General features: G+C 40.6%; 1 protein-coding gene across 4 annotated transcripts in view; it reads left to right on the top strand.

Annotated features, from left to right (window-relative positions):
* The first annotated feature begins 1,383 nt into the window (after positions 1-1,383).
* LOC104321017 (multiple epidermal growth factor-like domains protein 6) overlaps positions 1,384-20,537 on the top strand; it is a 205,541-nt gene continuing 186,387 nt past the window's right edge. For all 4 annotated transcript variants that reach the window (XR_011326240.1, XR_011326241.1, XM_069792781.1 and 1 more), the window contains exons 1-4: positions 1,384-1,681; positions 15,930-16,064; positions 16,716-16,825; positions 18,296-18,400. Coding sequence is in view for 2 of the 4 variants with exons in the window: in XM_069792781.1 (XP_069648882.1) it covers positions 1,476-1,681; positions 15,930-16,064; positions 16,716-16,825; positions 18,296-18,400 (556 nt within the window). In the remaining 2 variants the exon portion in view is untranslated. The remainder of the gene's footprint in view (positions 1,682-15,929; positions 16,065-16,715; positions 16,826-18,295; positions 18,401-20,537) is intronic.

The raw sequence follows: 20,537 nt of genomic DNA, 5'->3' as shown, positions 1-20,537 counted from the left end.
AACTATGTGCTCTGCAGGAGGTAATGAGATTAGCTCAACACAAGGTCCTGCAGAGTTAAAACTACTCCAGACGCAAGAAAAGCTTAGCCATTCAATGGAAATTTCAGGGTACAATTAATCTGCGCTAAGGTCAGATAAGGGCTATATGTTTTCTTTACCATGAAAAAGAAAGGAGTTGATAAAATCTCAAGGGGATCATGTCAATGCAAGCTTCAAAGCAGTGAACAATATAAAAGCAGCTTTCTTGTTATGATTGGTAAACGTTTACCTACTTTAGCAAAGGCTTTGGAAAATAAAAACCATACAGGAAACTGCGCTTGTAAAGTGTGTGTAAAGGAGAAGCCGGTGTATCTTGTTACAGGACTGAAAGGAAGACAAAGTAATGCCCTGTAAAACTGAGGCTGACCCCTAACCCGTGAGGATGTTAGCGTGCCCATGCAGTTCTCTCCATCACAAATTCGTATAGGAGCTAATTTGGAGCAACTTGAGACGAAGCCCATTCCACTGGAGTGGAAGGAAATCACAGTTGTCTTTAGCATCGGTTGGCTCAGGGCCCATCTGCTCATTCACAGCCCAGTGGTTGGTTAGTCATGGGTCTCTAGAGATAGGAAAATCGTGGTGTAATGGACCAGGAGTCCTACATTAGGTCATAAAATGCTTAAGGTGTGTTTTTCTCATTTTTTATTTGCTACTATGCACGGTTCCCTTTCCAGGTCAGTTGGTCTCCCTCCTCTCACCAGTAAAGGGGAAAGAGTTGCCTTCTGACAGCAGTAGTAAAGGTCTGGGGAGATCATAAAGATAAGGGGATGGATGGTCTAGGGGACAGCAGGCAACTCTGGGATTTAAGAAACCACTCCTCGGTTCCCAGCCTCACATTCTTGCTGTCACTAACTCTCAGCAGTAGCGGTGTTACCCCTCCCTCACGCTGTTAAATGCATTTATTTTCACGGTTACCTCTTTGAAGTGCTCAGATGCGATTGCAATGGACGTCACGCACAGAACAAAGGAGGACCAGAGGAAAAAAAAAGAGAAGCCAAGATAACGCCTCTCGCAGCAAAGCAGGAGCAGGCTTGGCACCCTGGAGCAGAGGGGGAGCGTGCGGGGGGTGCTCAGCCCTCCTCCCAGAACCGGTGACCGCCACCGAACAGGAGGTTGCACGTAACTTCACATATTATTCAGTGAAAACAAATCCCTCCTCATCTCCACCTCTCTGCGTTGCACCCGACAGGAATGTGGACCAGGAGGAAAGTCCCTGTAAAGGAGGGGAACCGAAGAGACGTTGCGGAGGAGCAGAGATGAGGCGGTAAGTACGCGGGCAGAGCCGGGCGGGAGGAGACCCCCGCGGCGATGCGGGCGGGGAGCACCCAGCCTTCCCCCGGAGGAGGAGGAGGAGGAGGAGGAGGAGGAGGAGGCGGGGGGCTGCCGGGGGCGGGCCGGGGCCGCCCAGCCAGTGGCGCGCCTCGCCGCCGCTTTAAATGATTTGGAGGGCCGGTGGTGGTCGTTGCTGTGGTTGGGGGTGGTGGTCGCGGTGGTGCCGCCGCCGCCGAGCCGCGGCCGCCCTCCGGCTCCCTTCCCTCGGCGGGGCGATGGGAGCGGGGCCGGCGTGCCTGTACCTCTGCCTGTGCTGGGCGCTGGCCGCCCGGGCGAGCGGCGCGACGGAGCCGCGGCTGCAGCGGGGCATGTGAGTGGGGCTGGGGACGGGTGGTGGGTTTGGGGGGGCTCGCAGCACCGCCGGGGCCCGCCGCCTTTGTCTGTGGCGGGGCAGCGTCCTGCGCTCCTCCGGCTCCCCCCCCGCCCCCGCTGCTGAACGCAGGTCGGTGTTCATCGCGGTTCAACCCGGCGATAAAGAAAGTTTTGCTGGGTGCGCCTTGAACTCATCCGAGTCGTCCCCCTCCCACCCCCCACCCCTCCCCGCAGCGTACATTTCTGATCCGTGGAGTTATTTTTGAGTGGTTGCTCGTGAAACTGGCAGCCCCGGAGGGAAGGCGGGCGGGCTTGCTCGACTTTGGTTCGAGATCTGAAGTGAGCTTCAGAGAGTGCATCTGCCGGTATCACGGACTCTCTTCCTTCTCGTTTAAAAAGCGAACTGGTGGCAGAGCTGAGCCTCGTACGGCGGCACTGGTCCGTGCTTTCTGAGAGGCTAAGGTGAGCTTTACCTGCTGGAGAACAGCAACAGAAAAAACAGAGTAAGAAAATGTAAATCCGGGCGGGAGCAATAGGGACCGCGAGCAGGCAGAGGTGAGCGATGGAAGCATCCATCTGCAGCTGTAAGCACAGCTCGTTCGAGGACACAAAGGAGTTAGGTCCACATGGATACCTATTGGTGCTTGAGCAGAAGGAAGTTTCTATGAGGTGTTTCGCATGGCATGAGCAACAAATGTCCTTTGTTGTAAATGCAAGATTTTTGTCAAGAGGTAGTTTTCTGGTCAAATTCTAAAGTAGGATAGCTGACAGCACGCACAGAATCTTATGGTTAAAGTTTTTTGCTCATTGAAATTGAAAATAAAATTTCTGGAAACTGTTCCCTGCTGTGTGTCGGGCACCTTTTTCTCTGCAAAGCCCCTCTTGTATTTTTAAGGAATGTTCTCACCATGCCCCTGCCAAGGCAGCCTGACAACAGCCTTGTCAGATGTCTGTGTATACCCTAATTTCTAACCTCTTTTCTCTTCCTATTTTTTTTTGACTTCATCAACTTCGTCCCACCCTTTTATAATTAATTTGTCCTATATTTGATTTCAATTTAGTTATTTCTTCCGTCACAAATTTGAAATCTCCTAGCCTATTGCTCATTGGTTTTCTATGCAATATTATCGAAGTATGTATTTATTAGAAGTGCTTTTAAGATGGTTTGTATTACTCCATTTTGCTGGAGCACTAAGTATCCATCACAATGTTTAGAGAAATCAAGTTCATTTTCTGGTAAAACATGTTTCTGTTTTTAGAAGTGCTCTGTGTTTCTTTCAGGCATGCTTCTTGTTCTCTTTATAAGCAATTACTCTACTGTGAGGAAGAATACTGTTGGCCTACATTAATCTGTTTGCATTTGACATGGGTAATAACCATGATCCTGCACTTAGGAAGCTGGAGGTGGTGTTAACTGTGAATTGCCTCCAAACAATTTTTGTTTGCTTTTACCTTTTTAAAGATAGCGTCCCTGAAAGAATAGGGGAAACATTCCTTTCTGGAAATGACACTGTATGAGGATATTACCATTGAGCTCAAGTCATTGGGAGCAGCAGCACACTGTTAGCCAGAAGCAATCAAAAAAACCCACCCAAACACCCATACCTGTGGCAGAGCCTTGAGTGCTACATATAAGAGGCATATTGCTGCAATTACTATAATTCTTGTTGCTTTTCCTGAGCTAGGGCAAGTATAAGTATTACTCCAAACTTACTTTATGCTATTTAGGGGCTTTACCTTTGATGTAAACAGAAATAGAAGGCATCTTGACTCCTTAGCAGTAAGCCTGCCAGCTTTCACCAAGAAACAGTGAAATGTCTGAAAGGATATTTTTCATGAATCACCTTTTTCTAGTAATTCTGTTCTGTTCTTTTGACATTGGTCGTCTGCAGTCAATGGGATAAGAACAACAAACGTATCCCTTGGAACATACCATGCTGACTGCTTTCTTCTTTAGCATTTGCTGTTGTTTTGATTGAGATCTTATGTGGCTGAGGATATACAGGAGATTCTTCATAATTGTTTTTGTTCTGCTGTCGAGTATTTGCTCCTAGCTAAAAATGCAAGGGATCTGTGTGGATGTTGGTATTCTACTTCCAAGCCCCCTGAGGAGATTTAATGTAGAACAGATTATAGGATGACTAGCTGTTTCCATCAACTACATTTCCAGACAATTAGCCCTTGATGATCTTGTGTTAGAACTTTAGAGAACACTGGAAGGACCGGAGAACAAATATGCAGTTTTCATTGAAAAGCATGCTATTTAGGCCTTGAAACGAGGAATTAACCATCTCTTGTCATAAAAAGCACATTTTTAGCAGCTCACTTTGCAGTGAGCTCTGTAGTTCAAAATTGGGGTATATAATGATGTTGCAAGTGTGATGTGTGGTTATCTAGCATTGAGTTTACTTTCAGGATCGTGCTTCACAGAAGGTTGGGGGTAGTTGTGGGACAGTGCAGAAATAGTTGAAATAGAAACTAAGAGTAGACGGCTTGAGTTGCTGTCAGAAGTGGTAAATCCTCTCCTAGAGAAATATTCCACTACAGGTTTTAGAAGTATAGATGTTTGCTCCTGGTTAGCTATATAGGACAGAGTAAAAGGCAGGAGTGGTTATGAGGTATGTGCTAGGAACCCACTTTGTGCAATAAATATTACCTTTCATAGTTAGGACTGAGACACGGATCAAGAATGGATTCTTCTGTTCCCAAGTGACACATGAGTGAGGACTTCTTTGAAAAAGTCATGAGATAAATGTTGTCCCTGTCAACATTAAGCCCATTGACTTGTTCTGTGGTTTTGCAGGTCCAGGATGACACCTAAAGGGTCTGATTTGATTTCTAGAGGACCCAGTCACAATCTTGCAATAAAACTATTTTGTTCAGGTGTTTTTGACTGCTCAAATGTTGCAGCTGCATATTTTCACTCTATACATAAGCAAGTAAATTTGGTTACGTTCCAAGGAACACCTGGATTTAGAGCTGGATTCTGGGCTGAGTAACTGTTTTCCAGCTTCAATCCTATGGGGCACTGTAGGCTTACTTGAGCACCTTCAGAAAAATCGTGTTCCCAAAAGCAAAATCTAGCATTCAGATGGTATCTACACTTGCAACACCCAAGTGAACTTTGTCCTTTAACCTTAGCAGTTATTGGGCTACAAAGATACAGGACCATTTTTGCACCATGTCTCACTGCAAACAGATGTGGCTGTGGACACTATTTCAAAGTGATATAATTTTTTTTTTGTTAGGTATAATTAAAAAGGTGAAGTCCACTTTTTTGAGGACTGGAATGTATTTCAAGATAAGCTACTGTCGTAGAAAGCATTTCCATACGAAGAGATGGTTCTGAATTTTGATTGCTACAGTGGAATAAATTGCATGTCACTTTGTTTTCTGCATTGCATTCCAACATATTCAAAGTAACACACAAAATTCTTCTATAAAGTATATGGTGATACAGCTTAAACTTGGAGCCTGGAGTTTTGTCATAATACTGTCCAAATGACGTGAAAAGTAGGTTGTGTAATCATTTCTTGGTGAGAAATTGTCTTAGTATATTGGCTGTTTAGCCAATACAAAATATATTTTCACCTCCAGTGGCTCCAATTTGCAGGTGTGAGGAAAGTTTGTATTCCTAGCATTATATAAGGACTCGGAGTATGTTTAGTTTTCGGAGCTAAAATGAGTAATGTAGTAGAATCTCCTTCTATTTCTTTGAAAGGGATATCCTATGTTCAGAAACTTGATAGTTAAAAAAAGATTGCAGGTGATCTAGTGAAAATAAAGACCCAGTTTGCCACTGGTGTATTTAAATTTTTATCTTACATTAAGTAAGATGAAGTTAGTCTTTCTTACCAACTCTTTTTAAACCTTGGCTGAAGTGATGCTGGCAACCCAGAGTCACTGCGAAATTATGATTTAGACTACTGAGTTTTACCTAAGAGGTTTTCCTTCAGCTGAAACCTCAAGCACTTCTTCTCAGTCCTGTCTGCCTGGAATCCATAACATTGCAGTAAACCCTCAGTACTCTTGAATAGTGGCTACCTCCAGCCTTTGAGTTTTGGATAATGTGATTCTAGTAAGTATGGTTTAAATGCTTTGGCATAAAAGTTATAGCAGTCCCATCCCCCCATTCCTCCTGCCTGCTGCCCCGTGTCCCCCCAGTCCTGTAACATCCAGTAGTTCTTTCTAGGAAAGAAAAATAAATGTTGAAGGCTGAGATGTTTCTCATCTTTGTGAATGTGAACAACACGCTGAACAAAAAATAGTCTTTCTAGCCTGTGCACTACAATATCTTGCCACCAGATAGAGCTCATGCTGGTCAGTGTTGTAACACAGAATCATGTTTTTCAAGACTTTGCACTTAAAGCCTCTATTTCAGAGTTTCTAGAGGAAAATTAATTTTGAGTTTAGTCTTATAACAGATGGTAAAGGGCTTCTTTTTTTTTTTTTCCCTAGTATATTCATTGGCAGCAGACTTAAAGATAATGAATGAGTGTCATCATGATATAGTTCTTTTCCTGATTTATGACAAGTTTTCCTGCTCTTCAGGGAAAAAAAATGAGGTCAAGACTTCCTCCTAAACTCTGAAATAGCCATAAGACTATGAAAATATGTGATTATCAAAGATGTACTTGATCTCATGATTGACTGTAAAATATTTTTCAGTTTTATAGATAACTGTTTTCATATCAGAGACATCACATAATGTACCTACAAGAAGTTTAGAAATTTGCTGCCCATAATCACAATAGCTTATATATACTGTACGAGTCTTAAATTTGCAAGTTTAAGGTAGGTAAGCTCCTGCTCCCATTCACTTTTAATGGGATTTGGCTTCTTATGTTATTCTTCAAAAATGCACCCTAAGAGGGGAGAACTTGTCAGCATTTCTTTAGGTTAAATTGTGCTGCATTATGAAATGTTGATATAGTTTAGTTATTTATGCATACATTTATTATGTGCATATACTCTGTGTTTGCAGAATTTTTGATTTCTAGGAAAATTGCCTGCTTTTTGCTTCAATTTCTTCCTTCTGTTTATATCCAGTGCTGCTTATTTATCATAGTTCTAGGCAAACCAAGATCTAGATGTGACAGAGAATGTGGAATATTTTTAATAAATTTGAAGGAACCCCCTGGTGAGGAGGGGTAGGTTTATCTGGTAATGTGAAACCTAGTCTTTGGATGACTTCAGCAGAACCTCCTTTGATGGAAGCAATGCTTTGGCCCTCGGAGAGTTAACAGACCATATTGCAGACTTGTGTTATTCACCAATTAAATACCTTCTCTTTTGAACACAGTTAATAGATTTCCTCCTTCTGAAATTCAAGCCTGTTATTGCTTACATTCTCTCTGAAATCTATTGCTTTTAATTTATTTCTGAGGAGAAAGAAATTTCCTTTCATTACTGCTAAATCAAAGCATTTTAAAATTGCATACTGAACATATGTAGTCTTGGGTTTATACTTTGGATTCTGTGCTGGTCTTGGTTTAAAATTAGTCATTAATTGTTCCGGAGGTAAACTTGAGATTTCTGCCTCTTGCCTAAGAAGATGTATGCTTTCAGATGCAACACATACACAAGCTGAACTGTGCACTTAGCTGTATTTCTCTTGGTGTCTTTGACCTATGGATGAATATTTGATCTCATGTGTGTGAAAAGGGGAATGTTATTTAAGTCAGAGTGCCAATGTTCTTTTTTTGTATTCTTTAGTGGAAACACCATACTGCCTTCCCTTTGTAAGTCAGAGCAGAACTTAGTTCAAATTGTTGCTTAGTAGAGAGCGCCATACCCAGACTGTGTTTTTATGTACACAAATTAATTCAATATTGAAAATGTTTCATAATATCTTGGGCTATGCCTGAGAAGGAGGCTTTATAAGGTGCTTTGTATTGTTTTATGACAAAAAAAAAATTCTCAAGTTATGAAACACTTACATATTTTGGGACTCGTCTTTTCCGGTGAGAATATTTCTGTATAGGAGATGAGTTTTGATACACCTCAACCGTTACAATACTCTTCAGTGGTTATCCTTCTATTTGTAATTGCTAGTGCTCTCCCTGCCTGACAGATGCATCATCAGTGGTGAAAAATACAGTTGCATGAACTTATCTCTTATAATTTTATTCTTCATGAGGCAAGGCCTGTCCATCTGCTTTTGTCTGTAAAGTAACACCAGGAATCTGTGGCTTACTTAGAATCCAAGTGTAAGTTTCTAATCTGAAACATACAAATGTTTGGTGAATTCCCCCCCCCCCCCCATTTACCACTGTTGAACACTAATCCACTAATGCATGCTTGCTAGTTGCCATGTTTTTTTTGTGGCTAGAATTCATAAAATATTTAGCTTTACCAAAATTGCTTAATATTAAAAAAAAAAAAATTAACCCCCCCCCCCCCCCAACAAATGGGCATTTGCATCAGTGGTATCAAGCTAAGGATGTATAGGGGAGTAAAAGACTTGGAATATTTTAACACTTAAAACATTGGCATGTAGAGACTTTTCTTACATATATTACATGTTACTTCAGAAGTAAGCTTTCAAGAAAAGAAGTTTTGGCTCTAAACTGTTAAAATCTGACATCCACCAGAAAACTGGTGAACAATTCCTAGATACTGGCTGCCAAACTGAAACTGAGGATTTCGTTACCTTCTAACTAGTTTCACTGTCAAGCAATGTGGCACTTGCTGTAAACCAAAATGAGCTTTTTTTTTTTCTTATGACACAACTAATGTGACATTTTTCAGAGATTTTTATTTTAATATTTTAGCATCAGGTCCTCTTGAGTCTTCTTGCCAAAAGAAGCCGAGGTGTGCATACCTGGCAGATTTACTGGGGTGACTTTTATTATACACTCTTCTGCAGTGGAATGATAATTGAGATGGGTGTAGTTAATATGAAATTTCATCTAGAGGTGACTGCTGCTACTTGATGCTTTCCTTTTATAATTTCATATTTTTTAACGTTCTTTTTTTTTTTCTGAGTTCTGGACAATTATTTGCTTTGTCTTAACAATGACTACGTGCAAACTATTTCTTAGCCTCCTTATATGTGACCTCCCATATGGTTTTCTAACTACATTAGAGTTGGATCCTTGGGACAAAGGTACTTTAAGTTGTCTGTAAAGCAGCCTGCATGCTAGAAGGGTTTGTTGGTGCTGTGTGAGGCTTGGCAGGCCTCGTCACTGGCAGTGATGGTGACTTTCTCCTGGATGCTGTTCTTTAAGTCACTTGTTTAAAAATAACCCCAGCGTAGAAATCTGTGGAGGTGTGCGGAAGGCAACTAACAATGAAGAGCACAATGGATTTAAGAAGATGCCAATATCACATAGTCTCTGCAATTATTGTACTATTATTTTGGTAATGAATTTTCTTTGTTTGCAGTAAGACTCATGCCAAAGCAGCCATATTCTGGGATAATCAACTATTTTGGGTACAGTAAATACAAGTAATGTGCACACTTGAGTGAACGTGAATGAAGACACGTATTTGGAGGTTATCAGAGTTGCATGCCAAAGTGGTGATACTATAGTTGCCATCCTGTGGGTATGTACTTTACTTGATGCTTTACCTGATCCTGCAGATGCCACTTAGTGCCTTCAGAGGTCAGCCGGTAGAAGAAACTATAAAACTGGTTGTTGCTGGGGTCTGAGCCCATGTGACACAATTAAAAAAAATAAAATAAAAAAAATCACTCCTTGATTTAAAATGCAAAAAAAGGTGACTTGGCAAATTGTAGTTAAATGACCTGGATGTGCATGTTTATCTTCTGCTTTTCTTGCTAACCAGAATAGATTATTCTGTCTTGGGGGAGGGAGGAGGATAGTTAAATAGGAGCTAAAGAACAGACGCTGCACTTTGATAGCAGTAGGAACTAAAAATCTTATTGTTGTTATAATAGCTGAGTGTGTAATTAATCATCTCATATTGATTTGCTCTTAATCTAGATGCAGTGCACAAAGGCTGAAAGAACTCTCATGTTTAGCTGCTCCATGTAATCAGAGGGAGGATGTGAATAAGACACAGCAGTGCATTAGTAACCTGTGGGGTTAGGAGAGTCTTCTGTGGTGGACCTTCGTCCACAGATCGAGAGAATAGTAGTGATAATGAGACCTAATCTAAATGAGCTTGGTGCTTACGATCCATATCCCAGAGGACATATAAACATCACAAATATGGATATAGGATCAGTAGAGAGCAGGGATTGATTAGTGGTCAAGGGGGCAGGATGTCCTAATTGTCTCTGGTAGTGCTGATTAATTTTATCTGGGAAATGTGGGGAAATGAGCCTTAAAATAGATTAAGGGTAGAAAGGGGAGCTTGGCAGTCTAAAAAGGAAGAAAAGCCTTTTCTGTCATTCCTGCCTTTGTGAATTATTGTTGCTATTAAGCAATATGTATCTAGAGACAAAATTTATCTGTATCTTTGTCTCTATATAAATAAATGTATGTAACTTGTTCTTTGAGCCTTTTGTTTCTGTGGCCTATTTCCTAATTTGACTTTTTTTCCCTGTGTTCAGATGAAATTTGCTTTTCTCTCCTCTCCACTTGAGATATTTATAGCAAACTTTTAATCAACATCCTGTTTGCATACAACGTCATGTTGCTGACCTTTTCTCCTTTACGGTGCAGGATGTTTCTGCATGGTGCCAACCTGCCTTTCTAGAGGTCTCTTTTATAAGAAGCTGGGCATGTTTTCTTTGGGTGATTGGAGGTGTGAGGAGATTCAGACAATTTTCTAGCCCGAGAAGTTTCTAGCCAAAGCCATTGTAGCTATGTACAACTATGTTCTGATCAACATCAGTGTACCTCTAGAGCAAAGCCACTAGCTGTCATCACAGCAGTGGAGAATTTAGCCCTTACTATAATCTTGGTCTTCTTAAGGAAAGTTCTTATTTGATCTTTTCAAACTAAATCTGGAAAAGCATATAAACTATGCTTTTCTAAACTTTTAATAATGGCATAAAGGGAAGGAGCACCGACCAATTAGTGTTTTGAAAATACAGAATCCCAGCAAGTCACTTCTTATGACAGGTTTCATCTATTGACTGTTTCATGGGAAGATCGATAGTGTTCAGGCTGCAAATTCTTCAGCTGAGGCAATGCAGGCTACATCATCTAATTTTTAGGAAGATGTTAACAGCCTTCTGGCTTAGTGTAGAAAGTGCTGTCATTCACTTAGTCTCTGTGGAAGAACCTAAAATCAGGCAGCCAAATCATTCTTTGCTTCGTATTCATTAATGCTTTGATTTAAAGTTTGCGCTGTTGAAAGAAACCTTTAGGGATTTCTTGATGTGTGTTTGCTCTCTTACTACCATTAAATCTACCTACCTTTAGCTTCTTGATTAGAGCTGGAAAAAAGTGGATTGATAGAAAGAGAGATTTACTTTAATTGTCATTCAAAGAGCCAGGCGTTAGGATCATGGTAGGCAGAATAAGAGAATATCCCTGCCAACAGAGATATGATGTACCTTTTGAAATGGTGGAGCTGTTCCCTTTGTAGCTCTAGTGTGTTCAGTTGTCTTACCATCTCCTCACCTCTGTTTGTCCCTCTTGGACCACACGTGCCAGGAGTGTGTGCAGAAAGCTGCGCCTCTGCTCCCATGAGCAGATGGCCTGTACCTGTAACTGTCTTTTCCTTTGTTATGTGAAAACCATGTGCACTTCATCATAAGAGCCCCTCTACTGCTATATAAAATTACTTATGCTTGGGTGAGTGTGTGTAAAAGAGCTAGCTGCACCGATATCCTTCTCAGACTTGCAGAATCATGGGCAAAGATGAAACTGCAGAGATCCTCACTTGGGAGATTGTAGACATGCAGTTTCTATCATCTATTCTCTGCCACGAGTTGTGGGAAGGCTGTAATCTCTTCTCAGGGGAGCTTGGTTGAGGTGATACTGGTGGTGATGACAGCTTGAGGTGGAAGAAGTAGAATTGCAGCTCAGGACAAATGACCACAATTGCCAAGTGACTCATTGAGGACATCAAGGATGCTGTCTGTATGTTCAAATGCTGTGAGGTGCTGGGTAGGTGAGACCAGAGGCCATTGAGCTTGTGGGCTGCTTCCTGGAATGGGCAGCAAAATGCTAGTGAGGAGAATAGGAAAAGGGGTGAGTGTGCAGTGAGACTTTGCCTGAATAACTGCCTCAGCCTCAGTAACTTGAAGCTCATGGACTTCCTGAGCCAGATGTGCCATTTTTGTATTTAATAGACCTCCATGGGTGCTTTTTTTGACTGTATTTTTGTATGGAGATACATATTCCTTTTTAAATTCTAAACACAGGAATGAATTATATCCTGCCTGGAGATGCTTTCAATTTTCTCTGAACTTTTCCTGTTGTGCAGTGGTTCACAGGCATCACGGCTATATGATTAGCCAAGGCTGCTCTCGCTTCATGTTGGTCTAATTATCTGTTCATTAGAATCTTAAGTCTTGAGCTGGAAGTGTGTAGGGTGTCTTTGTTTAAAGGGCAGTCTCCTAATGCAAATATTAAAAGAGAGCTTTCTGGCTTGCCCGAGTCAGACTGACAAGCTAATAATAGCCTTCATGTTAGTCTTGGCTAACAGAGAGCATCAGTATAAAAAGGTTTTAAGGGACTGGTGTATCAATCAAATCATAGAACATAATATGCATTTGTGTGGTTTGCTTGTTTTAACACTTAAGCTCCCATTAAGAAATATTTTCTGAATGCAAAGGGTGTGGGAGTAAAAATGGAGCTCTCCTCCTCTAAATATACTATTATATCCACTTGAGGTTTCAAGTTAGTCTTAGATGGCCTCTAATAGAATGCCATATTACAAAACTGTATTTTTCAATAGCTGTAGTCTTGTTCAAGAAACTGTTCTTAAGTTTGTAGGTAACATATCGGAGCAATGAGTCAGATGGCTTAAAAACTGGTGTGTTGACTGTGTGTGGGGGGAGTTGTGAAGATGGCTAATTGTTGGAGAGGGCATGTTTTCTTTCTCAGCTTTGCCAGCAGAGGATTACATGTTATGCAATTGCTGCAATTTAATTATAGTGTAGCAGAGGTTTTGATATCTGCCTTTAAATTATCCCAAGGGCATCTAGGAAGAATGGCTTACTTTGAATAAATCTTAATAAACATATGACTTTATGCTGCTGGCTTGTTTTGTTCTGTGAGTGCCATTTGTTCCTATTAACTGTATCATAGAAGTCAATACAGCTATTCCTGGAAAGATGGCAATATCACATGAGTAAGAATTCATAGGATGGGCTCAGTATGTCATTACAACGATTGTCAGCTTCTCTCTTTTATTTATGGAAGAGCAATGCATATGAATGTACCTTTATCTGGAAAGTTTTAGGCAATTCTAATAAAAGGAGATATGCATGAATTATCAGTACATGATGTTCTATTCACTAGAGGGAGAGTCATTTTAAAAAGCCTGCTAAGTGAGGCATGGTTGCTAAGTAAGGCGAGGGTTTTATTAGACCAACTGACGTAATGGAAAAAAAGCAGGCAAGATTTTGGGTGTACAAAGACCTCCTTTGGATGTGACACAAACGGCAGACTTTGTGCTAAGAATGGCTTGGGAACAATTGCTCCGAACTGAAGCTAAATACGTTAAATGGTGAGGTAATTTGAGAGGAAGGGGTAGCTGGGACACGTGGGAAGTATTGCTAAGTAGTGGGGATGAGATGGGAACGTGGAGGAAAAGTGGTTTCTGGAGGAATTTAAGGCAATCTGAAATTACGATGCTACTGTCTTCTGTCTTGCTTCATGGTGTTGGCAGCTGCAGCTAGGGCAAACTCAAGGAATGGGAAATAAGGAGCAATATAGAAAACACTCTGCAGTGGAGGAGGAAGAACGTGGAGCAATGTGGGAGGGATGCCCACTGGAAGTGGGGTTTAGGATGATGGAGATGAGCAGTTTCTCCAAATCCTGGGAGAAATAGGCATTCTAGTTCAGGAAACTAATTCCGTCAAGATGAGGTTTTCTAGTGCATATGTACTCTTTACTCTTTTTCCATGGTGAGTGAGGTAAGACAACCAGAGCATGCAGTTGTGGACTTTCTTTTCATAACTTCCTTTATGTAGGCTATCTGGAATTCCTGAGGGGGTGGTTGGTTTGTTTTTAAATCTGATCTGTTTCTCTACTGCAGTGTCCTCGTTCAGCAAAGGTCCTCTTTACCCTGAGGTGGATGTCCCAAGTATTCCCCTCAGCTGGGGAGCTCCAGTACCTTTGGGAGACCTGGCTGGATTTCCCATACTGGGTGTGCTTTGCATGATCACTGGCCTCTGCAGAGTACTGAGAGTCTTCTGCCCAGTACTGGGAATATTGTGGAGTGGATTTGATCTAGGTAGGCAGGGTTTCTTCCACATATTTAGCTCATCAGTAGAAATGATTGCTCTTATATATTTTCCTGTTCTGCACAGGCTTAATTTAATGATGTTTGTAAACTACCTGAAGACCTGCAGATGAAAGATGTACTTTTTTTTTTATTAGAAAGGCTACCTTGTGTGGTGTTCAGACATAATAGGGAGCTGTAAATTACTTTGGGCCTCTGAGAGGAAAAGCACCGTAAATCTTGAATGAGATATTAGCAGTATCCAGTGTAACTAATGATAACTTTAACTGCCAGGCAGCAGTTGTGCTAGAACAGTTCTCTATCTTATTAATGCAACCACCCCCTCTCCGTTTTCTAGCCCAGGCTCACATTCATATCTCTGTCGATTGACAGAGGAAATGAGTGTGTGAATGTGTTACTCTCTAGCCTGAAGAGGGGTCTCAAACTGAAATTTGGGGAAGGACTTGTCTGCTAGCCAGTATGACACAACTGCTGAATGTTGTTTACCACTGACCAGAGTGGGTATACAAGGTCCCCGTTTCCCCCCTGTGTTTTAGTCATTGAGGTTTAAACTTGCAAATCTTCACCAGTTAGAGCAGGCTGTCTGGGGGAATTAATGATTTAATTATTATGTTAACAATCTGTAAACTACTCAAAATCACTGGATTAATTTCATTTTTGATACAGTAGGCTTCTGCCTTAAAAGAGAACGAAAAACCCCAATGTTCTGTGGCTTTAGTTAGACCTTGCATGTTTTATGCAGTTATTTTCTGGCATGCAGTACTTCCTAATTTACCCCAGGGCAAAGAAATCAGAATAAGGCTGGCAGAATCTCTGCAAAACTAAACACGTGCCCTTTTTTTTGACCCTCCATGCCTCCTGGAATCCTGCTATTTTTGTAACTAGGGCTAGGTAGCAGGATGAAGATTACATATCAACCTACAAAGCAACGCTTTAATTTTGGTCTTGTTATTTTAGGAATAATCAGCAGAGAACAAGGATACTTCCTCTTATGAATTTCATGTGCTTCTCTGAGGCGACTGACAGCAAAGGGGGTCTCTTACAGAATATACATTTTCCACAGCAATAGTTTAAACAAATCTTACCTGCCCTTGAATCCATGGTAAATTTTCCATTGACTTGTGTGGAGCCTGAATTTCGTTGTACGTTTGCATACTGTTTTCTAAGGCAGATGCTGTGTTTTCATTGCATATATATAGAGGCTGGCTATTAAGTAGCTTTGAGCTGTGGAGGTCAGTGCCTATAGTCGTCAAGTCTTTGATTCCCACTGTGGAACCTCAGCTGAAATGGGGGCTGTCACATGTGCAAGACATAGCAGGGGTCTTTCAGCAGTCTCGGTGTAGGAAGAGCCTCTTGAGCTCCCTTGCCTCAGTCGTTTGCTCCTCAGCTTGTGAGGTGCCATCCTTTGTCAGGCAGCGCCTCATCTGAAAGGGTTACCGTAGACTGGTGTTAGAGAGAGACAGCAAAGAGTGTCTGCTGAGTTGTCAGTCAAATCCTGCTCCAATGCTTTAGCTCTCGTTTTCTGGGAACAACATACAGTTGTGTTTTGCTAGCCAGGCTGTTCATGTAAAAAAAATTGCCATTGGGAATGTGTTCGTGCTTGTGACTTGTGCAGCTAATGTATTAATGAAATCTTGGCTCCATTAATGTCTGTGGACCACTTGCCATTCTGGAATCATGGGATCATGATTTGCCAGGTGTTTATGGATACTGTATTTTTTGCAAGAGAGCGGTTTGATCAGTTCAAGGTGAAAAAAAAATAATCATAGAACTACAGTATTTTTAAATGGCAATGTAAAAGCTGTTTCAAATTGTTACTAACTGCTATACATAGCATAATTTTATGTATATTTCTCTAGCCTTCTAAATTGGGTGCTAAAAGTAATAAAGTATATCTTTTTCTTTCCCTCAAGGCCAAATGTCTGTCCAGTGTTTGAGTTGGCACTGGTAGGACACCAACAGCCATGTGTCCAAGCCTTTAGTCGTATGGTCAAGATGTGGAAACAAGGTTGTACAAGGAGGAGATGGTGTATGGGCTATGAGAGAAGGTAATATATTATCTATAATTATAAATGGATTCTTGCTACTGAACTTAGTGCAAATTCTTCGTAACTCTTTTTGGTGTGAGAAGTTGTAAACTCTCTCATCTGAAATGTGTGACTTAGTTATGGATATAGTTAGTGTCCTGCTGAGACTTCACCTTAAGTCTGTTATTACTAAGCAGAAAATGTGACTCCCCCCCCCCATGTTTTTGGTGGGTCATGAACTTGGCTGGCTCTAGATCACAATTTTATATTATCAGAAAATGCTTCTGTCTCATTCTCTTTCATGTGAAGTCCAGCTGTCAAGTCATCTACTTTGAAAAATTGAACTTCTTTCTTTTTCTGTCATACACTTAGAACTGATGGGAGATCTGAGTCCCCCAACAGCTAAAACTAAAATTGATTGCAAAACAAAATTACTCACCTTTCACTAGCCTGAATAGAAATTCATCAGAAAATATGTGGACATAGTATATTAAAGCTATTGGATGTTATCAGGATGCATTTTGCTATATTTGCTTCATTTTTAACAAGAACTACTGATAGGGGCTGAAAAACTGTATAGTAAATATGACATGAGTACAGTTTGTTACTGATGAGATGTGGATAAGTGGAATAGAAGTTGTGATTGTTCTCTTAAACTTATTCTCTTCAAAGGTCTGGGTACTACACAGTTTACAAGCAGATGTACAGAATGGAGCATCAAACTGTCTATAAGTGCTGCCCTGGATGGGTCCAACATGACAATGAACCTGGCTGTTTGCACTGTAAGTTGATGGCAAAACTGTGACAAACCGAGAGATGACATCCTTAGGCCTTACTTCCCTACTGATGCTTACTTCTAGAAAGATGGGTTTTGTTTCTTGCTTTTTATAACTGGGTTTTCCAGTTATAAAGAGGTAATCTATTGATGGGGAAAGAAGCTTCTTTTAAAAATACAAAAGCTGTCATATGTAAAAGTACCAAGTATCTCTAATTTTAATCTAAACAGGGGAAACTGAATTTCTGATTATAGTTGTTGCAGCATTTTTGTGCCAGCCTGGCTTTGACAGGCCAACCAAATTTATTGCTGTTACCCAAATTATGCAAAGAAACCTGCTGTAAGGCGCTTGTTTCTTGGATGTAGCACTCATTGTGGAGTCTGACTGGGTTTGGCTCTTTCACTGCTGCTGTTGCCATTGAAGCAATTGTGTTTCTATGCTATGGTTCTCCATCTGATGAGAACCCGTTCCTATCAGTAATTTCTAATCATGATTGGATGTTTTCCTAGAAGATGGAATTTAATTTAAATGTTAAGGAAGCACTTTAGCCACTGTTAACAAGACACGAGTATAAGATAGCCATCTACTCAGTGTTTAGTCTTGTTACTGTTTTGTCAGTAATTGTATTTTCTGTATGAAAGTTAGCATCTGTTCCTATGTATTTTTTAATCTTCATACCAACTTGAGGGCTGCATTCAGAAAGCTTGCTTTTATGATTTTCTCTTTGTATTTAGAAAACAAAAACAAGCCTGAGAGGTATTCCCGTTAGTTTCAGCCTGAATCTACATATTTAGTGTGCACCTGTTTAGTTGTAAGAAGTCAAAGATATGTTTACAATCTGTATTTTGATCTCTGGTGTAAAGGAATTTAACATATTTGAACACCAGTGGCAATATAAAATTATTTTCTTCCTGAAAGAGCAGTGCAGACTTGCTTTGAATTCTTTAAGGCACCAAAGTGGTTGAATTATTCTTTTATATTTGATACTCCTTGTAAGTTTGGCTCAAGTATCTGGAATTTCATTTATTGTAAATAAATAATGTTCTGCCCTGGAAGAAGGGAAGTATTGTAATTCCTTTGGACATATATAACATCTTTTAGTACACTAGTGTTTCTTAACCATTGCTGCATTGTTCTTTAGCAGCTCATCTCTCTCTTCGGTCATTCTGGATTCAGGCAGTGCTTCGAGTCCTAAGAAACTGTTTTCTGCCTCTGAAGCATCTTCAGGTTAAACTGTGTTATCTTAGTCTTATTTTTATTGAAGTTAAATTTCTTCATATTAACATGGTAGTTACACCCATGATAACAAGTTTCTATTGCAGTCTAGCCTTTCCACTTAAATAAAAAGCTGGATTTCTTCTTATTTGGAAGTTCATGTTACAGCAGGACTATGACAGGAACAGGCAATTCTTGGAGAATCCTTGGCACAAAACCAACAACCCTCCCTCCCCGTTTCATTCTGTTTGTGTGCACTAGTGCTGTGCGGTGTTGGCACTTGCTTCAATGGAGGAAAATGTTCTGAAGCAGGATCCCAGATGTGCCAATGTCCTGCAGGATTTCAGGGTCCTCGCTGCCAGTATGGTGAGTTAAACATAAATTGTCTCAAATGCATCTGGTGTTTGGGTAAAATGCATGTTTAACAATATTTGTTAAAACATGAATATTTTATTAATGTTGACTTAAAGTTGCTTTTGCTGCATTCTAACTGGTTATTTGGTCATTCGCTTATTTTCCAGAATTTGCCTTTTTTGGTATTGAATTTTAACAAAGCAAGATGAAAATTTAATTTGGCTGATATCAGATGGGTTTCTGTAATGGATATGAATACGAGCAGTGGTGCCCAGTGGAGTATCTTTCTATTGCTTCTGAACTTGCATGTTCTTGTGGTGTTCTTGCTAAATTTCTCAGCATTGCTTTTACCCTTGTGAGAGTAAATTCTGAGTCAAAACAGGTTGTACAGTAGGTAAAGAATGTAGCAAATGAACCAAATGTATTTTTTCATGGGACTTCTTTTGGTGCATCTGAAAGTAGGAAGTCTGGTTTTACAGATCATTACCAAATATTTCCTAGTATTCTTAAAGTAATTTATGCACCAATCTTTCATTTCGGTAAATGTGTTCTAGCATATTATAGACTAAATTCTATGTGACTTAGACTATCACCCACTCTCAATGGGAATCTTTTTCTCTCATATGCTGGTTCACAATCTGATAAACCCACAATGGGTTGTCTTGTAATTTATGTGAAATAAGACCATCACATACTGTGTAAAGCTCTCCAAAATTATAGAACTGCATCCATTTGGCTTCTTAAGAGGGGGGGGAAATCATTCCCTCAGAGTAGGCTGTGATTGGGACAAAGGATTTCTTTTGTATTAGGCAAATGATAATTTCCTTTTCAACTGAAGCACATTGTGTTTTGTTCAAAGGAAGGCAGATTTTTGAATATTTAGGTTTTTCACTTTTGAATTCTAGTGTGTTCACATCCTCACCTGGCTTGTCTGTCATGAAGTATAAGTGAGAATGAACATAACTGCAACAATCCCTTTAAGAGCTGAAAAGCTAAGCTCTGTATTTGATACGTGGCTTGTATCATGCTTGCTTCATAACCTCTGTCCTATTCTGATCTCTGGGCTCCACCAAGGCTTGTGTGATAGACTGGGTCTTGTGTGGGCTCACTGCACCAAAGCAACTGTGTCTGTATGGGTAGCAGCCTCCCTCAGTGAAGGTAATAAAGCAGCTGGAGTTACAGTAGGCATGGTAAGTGGGAAATGCAACAAGTCAGCAAACATTGTAACAGGGTTGTTTTCATTGACACCGGGTCATAGATAACAACATTTTTCATTTATGAGCAAGCATTTAAATAAAATTCAGAGCTCTTCACAATGAAACTTCAGCTGTCATCAGATCAGTGTGCCAACATCTGCCTTCAGACAATGTTAGTTCAGTTAAGCAGACTGCAAGGGAGATGCTGTAATTGTGTATTTCTTTACTGCCTACAGAACCAGTAAGTTTATATATGTAACTTGATATGAACCAGAGTGACACCAATGCAGATAGCTTTGATATTGACTTACAGCAGAGCTGCTGCTTCAAGGTAAGCAGGATCAGGATCTCTAAGGAGCCCATATAATAAGCTTTTACCAAATGCAATATAAGTCTTGGCAAATTCTGAACTGTCTTCGCTAGTCTTTTGAGTCTCCTTCTCTTGCTTGGAAATACTTATGGCACTAAAGCATTTCCAGCAGGCGGATTATGGGGGTGCAGCCTGTGGATAGCACAGGTCAGATTTTCAAACTGAAATGGGATTATGTGGTCTCTGTTTCGCAGGTTGGTGACTGCAGACACTGTAAAAACAATGATGTGAGGTATCCTGCAGTTCTGGCTCTTTGCAGTTGGGTGGAACTTTATCTTGGTGGTTTGTCTGCTTTCTGTTGATTCCTAAGGTTTGAATGGAATTTCAGTAGTCATCATTTTCAGGTTTATACAGTAGCTGCTATCGCAGCTTGGCAGGAGTGAGTTTATAAATTAAATTCTGAAGGGAAAAACCTCCTTTCAGAAAGAACGTTATGGACAATTCACCTGCCTAACAAAAGCAAGGTAATTTAGAGTGTAAGGCCTTTTAACTGTTGCAGGTGTCTCCAGTCAGATGCTTGTGAGGTTTGTATCATATTTGTTGCAAGCAAAACTAAAGAAAGTGTATTGTGAAACTAGCAGCT

Source organism: Haliaeetus albicilla, chromosome 9 (genome assembly GCF_947461875.1).
Source record: "Haliaeetus albicilla chromosome 9, bHalAlb1.1, whole genome shotgun sequence".
Lineage (NCBI taxonomy): Eukaryota > Metazoa > Chordata > Aves > Accipitriformes > Accipitridae > Haliaeetus > Haliaeetus albicilla.
The sequence above is the reverse complement of the archived record's forward strand: the minus strand, read 5'-3'. Positions and strand labels throughout refer to the sequence as shown.